At 37.0% G+C, this 12,475-nt stretch overlaps 1 protein-coding gene across 1 annotated transcript in view; it reads right to left on the reverse strand.

The window, feature by feature from the left end:
* The window catches only part of LOC127935338 (regulating synaptic membrane exocytosis protein 2), a 132,979-nt gene that overhangs the window by 97,763 nt on the left and 22,741 nt on the right, over positions 1–12,475 (reverse strand). The window contains exon 4 of the mRNA XM_052533126.1: positions 10,347–10,519. Coding sequence (XP_052389086.1) covers positions 10,347–10,519 — 173 coding nt within the window. The remainder of the gene's footprint in view (positions 1–10,346; positions 10,520–12,475) is intronic.

The raw sequence follows: 12,475 nt of genomic DNA on the forward strand, positions 1-12,475 counted from the left end.
ATTTGATTATACAATTTGAACCAACAATCGGATGAAATCTACAAAATATTTTCTCATATTTTGAGAAAATATTTAGCAGCACACAACTGATTTCAACACTGATAATAATCATAAATGTTTCATGCATATTATACTGATTTCTGAAGGATCATGTGACACTGAAGACTGGAGGTTCTTTTAATTGAAAAGAGAGACTCATCCAGTCCAACATTATAACAGCTCCAGCCCACAACGGGATGGGCTGCTCTGACTGTCCATCGATCGGTTTGGATTTCCATTAACAGAAGCTGGTGCACAAGGCCTGACTGATTCGGAGTTAGTGCTTTTGGGAAGAGAGTACACTAGAGAAAATACAGCTCCTGAATAATCAATGATTGAGGGAGTAAATCAGCAAGAGTCAAAGAGAAATGAGAAAATGTGGCCGGCAATTAATTAGGACATCTGAGGGAGTCCGATTCCATTTCAGCAGCCCACCACTCACATGCAATATCAACAGCATTAGCACAGAGACCGGGATACAAGAAAATGATCGGTCAATTGATGTATGGGTTGCTGCTAAGTGGCTATAAGGCTTTTACAAATACAGTAACATCTTGAATTGTAAGAAGGGCTGGATATGGGGGGACGGGATATATAGCAGAGAGAAATGTGTAGAGATATCCTATTTAATGTATATATAATATGCATATAAGCATATATTGATGATATTAATGGAAAATGGATACATAATAAATTTACAAATGGCAGATTAAGTGATTCATCAATTTACTGAAAAGCCGATCCAGTATCTTTAGTTTTTCGTTTTTTTTTTAAGTAAGATACAAATGCACGTTTCAAAGCAAATGAGTAAACATGTATCATCATCACACACACACAAAAAAAAAACTCTTAAATCTAGACTAGACAGAATGTAGCAGCCGACTGCATTAAATTCTGTAATGTTGCCAATAACTTAAATATCGGAAAACATTATGCAGCATAAGTGAAGTGATTTGTGGGTGACGGGTAAAAACTCAAAGTGAACTGTGTACACCAAAAATAACCTCTGAATCAAAGTGTCAACCATCACAAAAATAGCTAAAACAATAATGTGAATCACTTTCATCACTTTTGTGTGTTATGTGCTCCCAGTAACAGTAAAATAAATTAATACACTTGCATTTATGCTCAATTCTTTGCCATTTGGATGTTTGAGTAAAAAGTGAGTCAACATTATGGCTATATTTACATATAAAAACTGATTTTTATGTTGTTTTATTTATGCATGTTACTGCAATGAACAAAAATACTTGCCTTGATCATTTGTTCATCAAAATGTAATTAAAAATATTTTACATGAACATTTGTATTTAACTTTTTTTTTTTTTAAAGAAAAATTATATATATATATATATATATATATATATATATATATATATATATATATATAATAAATCCTTTACCTAATTTGGTGTTCTTGGTCAGAAATAACTGGCCATTTAAAAATCACTTGTAAATCTTTTATTATGAGACATTGTCACCAAATCCTGGGGCTTGTCCTGTATTTCTTTTTGGAACTAATTGGTCATATGTCTATTGGTTTGCACTTACGCACCTCGGTTTTTGAGTGAAAAAAAAAAAGAATATTTTATGGAAAACACTGGCAATATTCACTCAAAAACTTAGGTGAATAAGATCAGATCAATTAGGCCATTCAGTTCCAAAAAGAAATACAAAATCTAACTGAAATATATTTTTAATTATAAGATATTATTAGTATTATTACAAATACGGAAGATATTTCTAGACATTTTTGTTCAGTCACAACACTCACCACACTCTCCCAGCTTTTATATCAAATGTTTAAGCATTATTTGTTATGAGAAAGTTTTGAGCAACCCAGTTTGAGCTACATCAGTTTGTTTTGTCCACTGCGATAGCATTATCAAGCATTTGTGGGAAAAAGAAAAACATTACGGTTAAAACTGATTGCCCTGTTAATGCATTTCATTTGAATAACTGTAAACCTTGCTGCCAATCATACAATCTTCCAAATTAAATCTGATATGTGAACCAAAGAAATCTAAACAACAACAACAAAAAATTGGATATAATGTCAGAAGCAAATACTTACTACAAATACTCAAGACAAGCGTAAATAATCTCTATTATTTGTGTTTTTGCGATTTTTTTTATGTTGTATATTTTATGGGACTGCTGCTGCCATGCAGTTTCAAATTCATTCTTATCTTAGTCAGGCTTCATTTACACATGACAAAGCGTTACTTGATCAAAATGCTCATGTGAGGACAAGATTCTTGTGAAAGTCGCCCGTGAAGAATCCTGTTCAAGAAAACATGACGCTGTAGCCTGTATGTTGTGACTAAAAATACACTGTTGTTTGTATTATGATATAACCCACATGCACTGTTTCCAGGCATGCTATAATATTGCTTAATAAATCATGACTTCGCTGAATGACTCACTAAGATATTTTCCCCAATGCAAGTTATTGTGCTTGAGTTATAAATAGCTCAAGGCTCCTCATGTGTGTTGTAAAAAAACTCTCAAATCCACTCCAGCAAAGACTCTGCAAAAAAAGCATCAGCCAGAGCAATTTATTACATCAAAATAAAATTCTAGAAATTTGCACAAGGTAGCTTTTATACAAAATACATCTGACCAACGTTTAGCAAAAAAGGGGCAAATGAAAAACCTGATTTTGTCCCATTGCCCTAAATGCAAGTGAAAGATGCTACAATCCCAAGGATTTGCATGTGAAAGGGTTGTTTAAATAAATAAATAAATAAATCACAAAGTGCACTGGCAACTAATGACCAGTCACTATTTACTCTATGCTACATGCCTTCTTTGTCAACCTCGAAATTAAGTGTTTATATCTAGTAGTTAAAATATTCTGAATCAAACTGCTAAATGACTATATTAAACTACATTAAATACATTTTAAGAGTCATACCAAATAGAAACTGCTAGTTAAGGTAAAAACTACACGTTTTCACTTTTCTACATTGTGTTAAGTAGTCTAATAGCATAAATAGCATTACTTTCTGCCACTTTAGGTTTATTCTATATAAATAATTTGATTTACATATAATAATTAATGGGCATTGTAATAAAGAGTGTTCCCATATTCTCAAGCACATTAAGTATTTTGGCACGGAGGCGCGGTTATACAACACCCATGCCAATCTTAAGCGATAAACAGAGTCGTACAAGTTCAAAACCCACGGATTCTTGGACATTTTCAGCACTCGCAGATCGGTCTACAGCACCGGATGTGCCCGTGATGTTTATCTGTATTCGTGATGACCGGTGAGCGGGTATCGATCGCCTCACCTGCTGTTTCGCGCCTGTCCCACCAGCTCCGGCTTCGAGGTGTTCTGGGGTGGCTTAAAATGCGATAGAAAAGAGCTACAGAACTGTCGCAATGTCCCAAATTGCATTTTCAGCTAACCCCCCTCCTCCCTAACCGAGCCCAGTAGTGTTTCACTCGAGGACGAGACAGCAGCACACCCACAGCCCCGCGACCGCTGCATCCGACGCGCTGCCGTGTCGATCAAGTCCCATATTTTCCCGGAGATCTGATGGATGTGCGCCTCATGCTCCAGCCCTGAGGTGCTGCTGCGGCTGCTGGGAGCGGGGGATGGATCCTGTCTGACGGCGAGCCAGAGAGACAGAAAACCAGCGCTGCATTTTTACCGGCTGCAGGAATATCTGGAGCTGCGTCCATGCGCCACCGTCTCGCCTCGGAGAATCAGACAAACTGGAGCAGCACAGACTCTCTCTCTCTCTCTCTCTCTCTCACACACACACACACACACACACACACACACATCATCATCATCCCTGACGCGCTCGCATGGGCTGCTTTATTGCACGGATCTCAATGAGAGATGCGCAAACGGTAGCGCGGACGCTACGGTTACAGTGAGCTCTATAACGGGAGAAATACAAAGAGAGGGGCAAAAAAGTGAGCCGCCTAAACTGCATTTGTAGGCTAGTGCATATGATGCCCAAATATACTGGGGCTAGGCAGTCAGCTTACTGGGTTTTGAGACACAGCCAGTGAGCTGGAGCTGATTTCAGCGACTCTACAGTGCGAGACTGATATACGGAACACCTTTACGAATCAACCTTATTCATTATTTACCTCATCGACGCGGTTCAAAATCCGTCACTTCAGAAGATGATGTTTGAAGAGGATCTGGCAACCCAAGGGCGTCTGTGTTGGCGACTCGAATCTCCTTCGGCGTTTTGGGACGTGAGTACACGTTTTATTTCCTTTCTTATATTTTCAGCGCTGCTGAGATCATTGACAACATTTTCCCTGCGTTTTCTCATTTTTTTTTTCATTCGTTTCTCTCTTTCTCTCTGTCCCTCGTCATCATGAACGCTAATCAAGACATCATCATCATCACTGACATCATGGATCATCACTTGAGCATCCCGTACTCTAGTACTTAGTCTAGAACAATAACAGTAATCTAATACTCTAGAAAGTGACAGAAATGAGGAAAACTCGATGATCAATGGACGATAGAGTCCTGTATAAGCCCACGCTCCAGTTCTATCATATTTAAATGATCGTGCCCTTTACATTTTTGTGTGGATTTTGACTGGCTGTCTGCTAATGGTTTTTATACTTAGACAACTGAAAAAAAAAAAAAAAAAAATTCGTTCTGCAAGTGATTCCAACCATATCGTTTCATGTTGTTATCATTAGAACATGCTTTTCTCATAGAATTACAACAATTATTAAAGCATCATAGTTAGTAATCATCCTCGGTGTGAACGTGCCTTTATGTTGTGAAGGGCTGTAGGAATGGTTCACCCAAAAATGAATATTTTCTGAAAAAGTACACTGAAAAAAGTGATTTTGGAGAGTTGTAAATATAATCTGTGGAAACCATATAAAATGTACATGATTATTACAGCCAGCCAACGAATTCTAAAGTAATGGGTAAATTCTACATATGCTACCCATTCATCAACAGTAAGAACCATCACATAGAAAAATGCAGTAAAATATACCCCCAAACCGTGAGTTTTTTTTGCTTTAAATTGCGCATGCGTCAGCCCGCATTTTTGATTGAGTGTGGACTCATATAAACACTGAAGCAGTGTTAAAAGTAACACTGAAGCAGAGTTGAAGTTAATGAGATAATGAAGAAATTAATTGGGTCATGATTGACCATTATTGAAGACATCCGATGTTAACAAGCAGACTCACCAAACTAGAAAATCACAATTTGTGTGTTACCATTGTAGTGGTCAATGTTTCCTTTAGTTGGGTTCTTGAACCTTCAGATGTTTACTTTAGACTTTGTGGGGCTGTGTTAACAGAATGATTACAGACAAATCAGCCCAAAGACAATCATGTGTGCTATTGATTGTTGTTTGAACTAATTGTTATGGAAAGACCTGAATGCGTCATTTCAGGTTTCTTTAATGTATACATAAATTAAATGGTGGGTGGGGGTAGGAAGTCAGCATTTTTTGGCATAATATGACATTTTTAAAAGTTAGTTCTACATAAAGAAATAATTATTATGTTTAGAAACACAGACATCAAGAATCAGCGTGAGCATCACAACAACGGTGACCATCAAAAAAGCATGTTGTAGCCAATAAAAACTCATCCATTGCTCCCATCATGCATTGCGGCATGAATAAATTATGGGCTGAACTGACTTTTTAACTTTTTAATAACTAAATTGTATTTTTGCTGAGATATTTTTTACCTAATTTTAATGAGTAAGTAGCTGTTGAATATATACATAAATGTGAGGTATTGTTACCCAATTTATGCAAGCATTTAATAGCTTTTTACTTCAGATAGTTTATACTCAATATATGGGATTAAATCTACCCCACCAAAGTCGATGCAAATTGTTACCTCACATTTATTGGGTAAATTCTATAGATTAGTTTTTACAGTGTACTTAGAGGAACTAGAGCGCTGAATGAGTTCACTGGAGAAGAAGAAAATAGCCATAAATAAAATGTACTTAGTTTTTCTTTTGCAAGTTTTTGTATTTTTTTGAGTTAATTTTGTCTATGGAATTAAGTGAAATCTACTTAACTAATTCTATAAAATTAGCATGGGAAATAAGTCTATTTAAAGTGGCGGAGTTAGAGTCTGATGAGCCACTTAATTATTTTAAAGGGATAGTTCACCCAAAAATGAAAATTTGATGTTTATCTGCTGACCACCAGGGCATCCTCGATGTAGGTCAGTGGTTCGAAACCATGTTCCTGGAGGCCCCCGAACACTGCATGTTTTCCATGTCACCTTAATCCAACACACCTGATTCAGATCATCAGCTCATTAGTAGAGACTCCAAGACCTGAATTGGGTTTATCAGACAAAGGAGAGATACAAAATGTGCAGTGTGTGGGTGCCTCCAGGAACGAGTTTGGGCTCCACTCATGTAGGTGACTTTGTTTCTTCAGTAGAACACAAACCAAGATTTTAAACACTGCAATACCTGAACTGTATGAGCGCCTCCTCAAAACACAGCCTGTGTGAGGCGTCTTCTTCTTCTTGCTTTACGGCGGATTGCATACTTATAAGTGCATTACCACCATCTATCTCTCAAGTGGACCATTTACACTCCTAATTGAGATTGTAGATAGTGTCAATGGTCCACTTGATGGGGCAAATGGCACTCAACTTTTCTCAAGATTACTTGTGGATTATCATGATTTTTTATTAGGTGTTTGAACTCTAATTCTGATGGCACCCATTCACTGTAGAGGATCCATTGGTGAGCAAGTGACTGAATGATGCATTTATACGAATCTGTTCTGATGAAGAAACAAACTCATCTACACTCAGCTAAAGGATTATTAGGAACACCTGTTCAATTTCTCATTAATGCAATTACCTAATCAACCAATCACATGGCAGTTGCTTCAGTGCATTTAGGAGTGTGGTCCTGGTCAAGACAATCTCCTGAACTCCAAACTGAATGTCAGAATGGGAAAGAAAGCTGATTTAAAGCACTTTTGAGCGTGGCATGATTGTTGGTGTCAGACGGCCGGTCTGAGTATTTCACAATCTGCTCAGTTACTGGGATTTTCATGCACAACCATTTCTAGGGTTTACACAGAATGGTGTGAAAAGGGAAAAACATCCAGTATGCAGCAGTCCTGTGGGAGAAAATGCCTTGTTGATGCTAGAGGTCAGAGGAGAATGGGCCGACTGATTCAAGCTGATAGAAGAGCAACTTTGACTGAAATAACCACTCGTTACAACCGAGGTATGCAGCAAAGCATTTGTGAAGCCACAACACGCACAACCTTGAGACGGATGGGCTACAACAGCAGAAGACCCCACCGGGTACCACTCATCTTCACTACAAATAGGAAAAAGAGGCTACAATTTGCACAAGCTCACCAAAATTGCACAGTTGAAGACTGGAAAAATGTTGTCTGGTCTGATGAGTCTGGATTTCTGTTGAGATGTTCAGATGGTAGAGTCAGAATTTGGCGTAAACAGAATGAGAACATGGATCCATCATGCCTTGTTACCACTGTTCAGGCTGCTGCTGGTGGTGTAATGGTGTGGGGGATGTTTTCTTGGCACACTTTAGGCCCCTTAGTGCCAGTTAGGCATTGTTTAAATGCCACGGCCTACCTGAGCATTGTTTCTGACCATGTCCATCCCTTTATGACCACCATGTTCCCATCCTCTGAAGGCTACTTCCAGCAGGATAATGCACCATGTCACAAAGCTCGAATCATTTCATATTTGTTTCTTGAACATGACAATGAGTTCACTGAACTAAAATGGCCCCACAATCACCAGATCTCAACCCAATAGAGCATCTTTGGGATGTGGTGGAACGGGAGCTTCGTGCCCTGGATGTGCATCCCTCAAATCTCCATCAACTGCAAGATGCGATCCTATCAATATGGGCCAACATTTCTAAAGAATGCTTTCAGCTCCTTGTTGAATCAATGCCACGTAGAATTAAGGCAGTTCTGAAGGTGAAAGGGGGCAAACACAGCATTAGTATGGTGCTCCTAATAATCCTTTAGGTGAGTGTACATCTTTTTGTGTGAAGTATTCCTTTAATATTGTGGGGTTTTAATCTGGTTGGTTGACTTGCAACAGTAACTGTATTGAGACACTGTAAGTGGTCACTTTAAGTATTGGACGGATGTTGTGTGTGTGTGTGTGTTTGTATTCAAAAACAGCTGAGCACAGCTGAATGAAACAGAAACTTAAGACACATCAATCATGATGTTTCAGACACACAAAAAAAAACAGCTAGTTGCAATGAAACGGCCAAAGAAATGTATCTGATGCATATGTACCAGCAATTATATAAAAGCAGTTGGAATTGCTCCATCTCGTACATGCAATTCCAAAATTACTGAAAAAATGAATGACTAAAGAACAGAATTACTGATTACTATCATCTATCTGAGCTCAGTGTGTGTGAGTCCGTCTGATTCTGATGTGGTCTGTGTAGTCAGTGCACTTTCCTCATTAGCTCCTGGACCACTTATGATCTGCTGGAACGAGTCTGACAGGATCTCTAGTCCACTTTATGAGTCTGGGCCAGAGATAATGGGTATTGCTGCCCATAGCTTAGCAGTGAAATATCTGGTCTAGCCACGAAGGTTGTCATATATATATATATATATATATATATATATATATATATATATATATATATATACTTGCAGATAATATATGATTGAAATAAAAACTTTCAATGGAGTGACTGAGAGCTCTCGGACTAAATCTAAAATAGCTTAAACTGTGTTCTGAAGATGAACGGAGGTCTCATGGGTTTGGAACAACATGAGGGTGAGTTATTAATGACATAATTTTCATTTTTGGGTGAACTAACCCTTTAAGTCACTGGGGTATATTTTAAAAAAAAAATGTCCAAAAACACAATGCATAGGTCTAAATTATAGATTTCTATTTTATGCCAAAAATCATTAGGATATTAAGAAAAGATCATGTTCCATGAATATATTTTGTAAATTTCTTACTATAAATATATCAAAATGTAATTTTTGATTAGTAATATGCATTGCTAAGAATTAATTTGGACAAGCATGCCTTTTTTTTTTTTGACACTTAAGACTGGTTTTGTGGTCCAGGATCACAAATGTGTAATTGCACACATATTTAAATGCATGACAAACAAATTTCAATAGAAATGTTCATCTCGATCATAAATGCTTGTCAGTAGATTCAGCAGTACTTTAACTACATTTCAAAGACAATAGAATTATGAAATTACATATAAATACATATTTAAAGGGACAGTTCACCCCAAAAAATTACAATTCTGTCATCATTCTCATACCCTGCACTTGTTGCAAACCTTTGTGAGTTTATTTCTCCTATTGAACACATAAGAAGTAATTATGAAGAATGTTGACGGCAGCCATTGACTTCCATAGTTTTTTTTTTTTTTTTTCTTCTTCTTCTTCCATACCAATGGCTACTGTCAACTGTTTGGTTACCAACATTTTTTTAAAAATTCCAAAAAAAAAGAAAGAAAGGAACAGATACAGGTTTTGTTACAATATGAGGCTTAGTAAACTATGATAAAACATTTTCGTCTATCACCTCAAAAAAGTACTTTAAAGTTTATATCCTTGGATTTAATATAAATTTAAACTATGCATTTTTTAATTATATGCATTTAAGTGTCTTAAAACATTACATTACATTCACACACAAGTATATTCCTTTATATTATTACCTTAAGTATTTTTTTTTATGTATGCAGATGTATTGTTTCGCAAGAGTAATATCATTAATCATTATAATACTGACAAGCAACCACATATCAATCACAACATCCTAGTACAGTAGCAGAGAGCTGAGCACAAGCGTCGCTAACATTCACTTCTTAAAATGTAACTATTTAGTTATGTCCATTAGTTTTAACCCCAGGTTCCTCTGAGGCAACCGTCACTGAATGTTGTTTGAATAAGAAAGTATTCATCAGAAATCCAAGATAATTGTCACAGACGAAAATTAAAGAGCTCCTCACTCTTAATGCATGGATACTGTATGTCTGAATTTTACAGACGCCCCTAACAAAGATCTCAAAAATTAGCAGTTTTCTGTTTATTAATGCTGCTTTGAGTGATCTTCATAAATATCACACATATCAAATGCATGTCTAGATAAAATAGCGAAGAAATCGAAAAAATAAACCATACCGCTGCACTTTCCTAATTTCTCTAAGACAATAACGTATATGCATGCTTAAAAACCTTCGGACAACATCAGAGCCACACAATGCTGAACTGGGCAACATTTGACACTGTCTGGGAGCAAGCAGGATGCAGGAGTATGAATGTCTGACCTGTCTGGGATCCCTGAACCGTTTCTGAGAGGGTCCTGGTTGGCTCCGGCTGGGCCTCCCCTCACTTTGGCTTGGGGCCCCGATCTGGAGCCCTCAGGACTGCTGTAGAACCATGCTCCCGACTTTGTGAGGATTTCTTGTTGTTTTCGGCACAGGTTGCATACCCACATTACCTACATAAAAAAATGACAAATTAGGATTAAGGGAATCTAGCAACAAATCACGAACAAGATGCAGGATGACGACTGACTACCTGATGAAACCAATTGGAATGCAGTTATATTCCCTAAAATTTAAGACATTAGAGCAAAATGCCCCTGTGTGGGTTCCTGTCTTATATTTATATCATACTGTTTTTTTTCCCAAATATCTGCACAATTGCAAATGTGATATTGATTTATACAACAGGTCAATAAACAATAAAATATTTTAGACATAACATTGAAAAAAAAAACTGTTTTGTTTTTAAGACAATTGTTCTGAATGAATCGTTTGAGTCATTGATTCAGTGACTCATTCATAGAGACTGAATGAATCAGCCGTTTGAACGAATCTGTGCTTATCTCCTTAAAATAGTGACTTGCCGGTGACTTGACCAACTGGCGGTTTTAGTTTCATATTTAGAGTCTCATTTCATAATAATAATAATAATAATAATAATTTTAATCTTTTTTCCTATGTTGACTCACCATGAATTGCATCTAAAGATAAACTTAAGTTCTTACATAAGTGAGTCAAAAATGCACGGTTAAGTTCAGGTAAAGTCTGAAGATATAATAAGATATAATAGGTTTTCATTTAATTGCAATTAAGTGTCTGAAAATATTACATTACGTTTTGCACTACTTAAGTATATTCTTTTAAAGCATACGTTTTATCATAAGGGTTTTTGTTGCACAATGTGAAATCTAAAACATATTACTTTCAGTAAATAAGAAACAGAAAATATTGAAAACATAAACTACAGCTAAAATTCAGCTCCCTTATGATTTGCCCTCGTTCCATCCCATCACACACCTGGTGTCCTCCATTTCCATAAAGCTAATGGTGTATGACAGGCTACATGCTAGTTTGGTAAGGTAATGGTAATTTGGGCTAATTTGTTCAAATCTGTGAGTATCAATAACTGAAGTACCTATTATTACAGTAATAACTATTATTTCGGCAGTAAATATGCTTGCTATAGTAAATGTTTGTAAGACTGTGAGGCTGACCTGCACACTGATACACACTAAAGTCACACACTCACACTCATTTACACTGAGCGAGAGACAGAGAGAGCGAGTAAATCAATGACAGCCATTAGAGCTGCTGCTAGAGGAGAGTGGTCACCTGCCTCTGCTGAGTCACCAGAGAGAGAGAGAGAGAGAGAGAGAGAGAGAGAGATGGAGAGAGAGAGAGAGACACAGAGAGAGAGAGAGAGAGAGAGAGAGAGGGAGGGAGGGAGAGAGAGGGGGAGAGAGTCCAAAAGGGAGCAAATGAGTTTGTGTGTGAATGGAATGGGCTCAGAAAATAGAACAAGAGGGCCATTAGTGACAGACACAAGGAAATATTGCCTGAACTGCTTTCAAATGGACTGTGGACATTAAAGTGCCCAATGCAAATATTGCTACATGAGAAATGCACTATACTGCAGAAGCTACACAGATGTATGCATTCAGAGGAACACAAAGAAACCTGTGACTAATACAAGACTCGCAGCCTAAAACATTGCAAACATCGTAATAAAATAAATACAAATAAATAAAAAAACTCTAGGTTTATAGAAACGGTGTACAGTAGGGTAAGTATAGACAGGCTTGGTTAAATCACGAGAGCGCTGACGGATCACTTCTAGTTCTTCACAGCAAATCTTTCATTTTTAAAATGAAGATCCTATTTAAAAATAAAAATAAAATGTTCAATATCACATCATCTTTTTTTTTTGGGGTGGGGGGGGTCTAACTTTTTGGCCCTACGCAGCAGAGGAATCTGAGTGTGTGTAAATCCATGTTTGGCTTAGTTGTTGATAATGCTTAAAAATGATTATAAAATAAAATAGTGTAGGCTGATAGTTTCAAAAAGTAAATATAATTGATAAACATGCTCACTGAGTTCATGGTGGATTTTTACACGCATGTAAGTTAGTG

Source organism: Carassius gibelio, chromosome A19, assembly GCF_023724105.1.
Source record: "Carassius gibelio isolate Cgi1373 ecotype wild population from Czech Republic chromosome A19, carGib1.2-hapl.c, whole genome shotgun sequence".
Lineage (NCBI taxonomy): Eukaryota > Metazoa > Chordata > Actinopteri > Cypriniformes > Cyprinidae > Carassius > Carassius gibelio.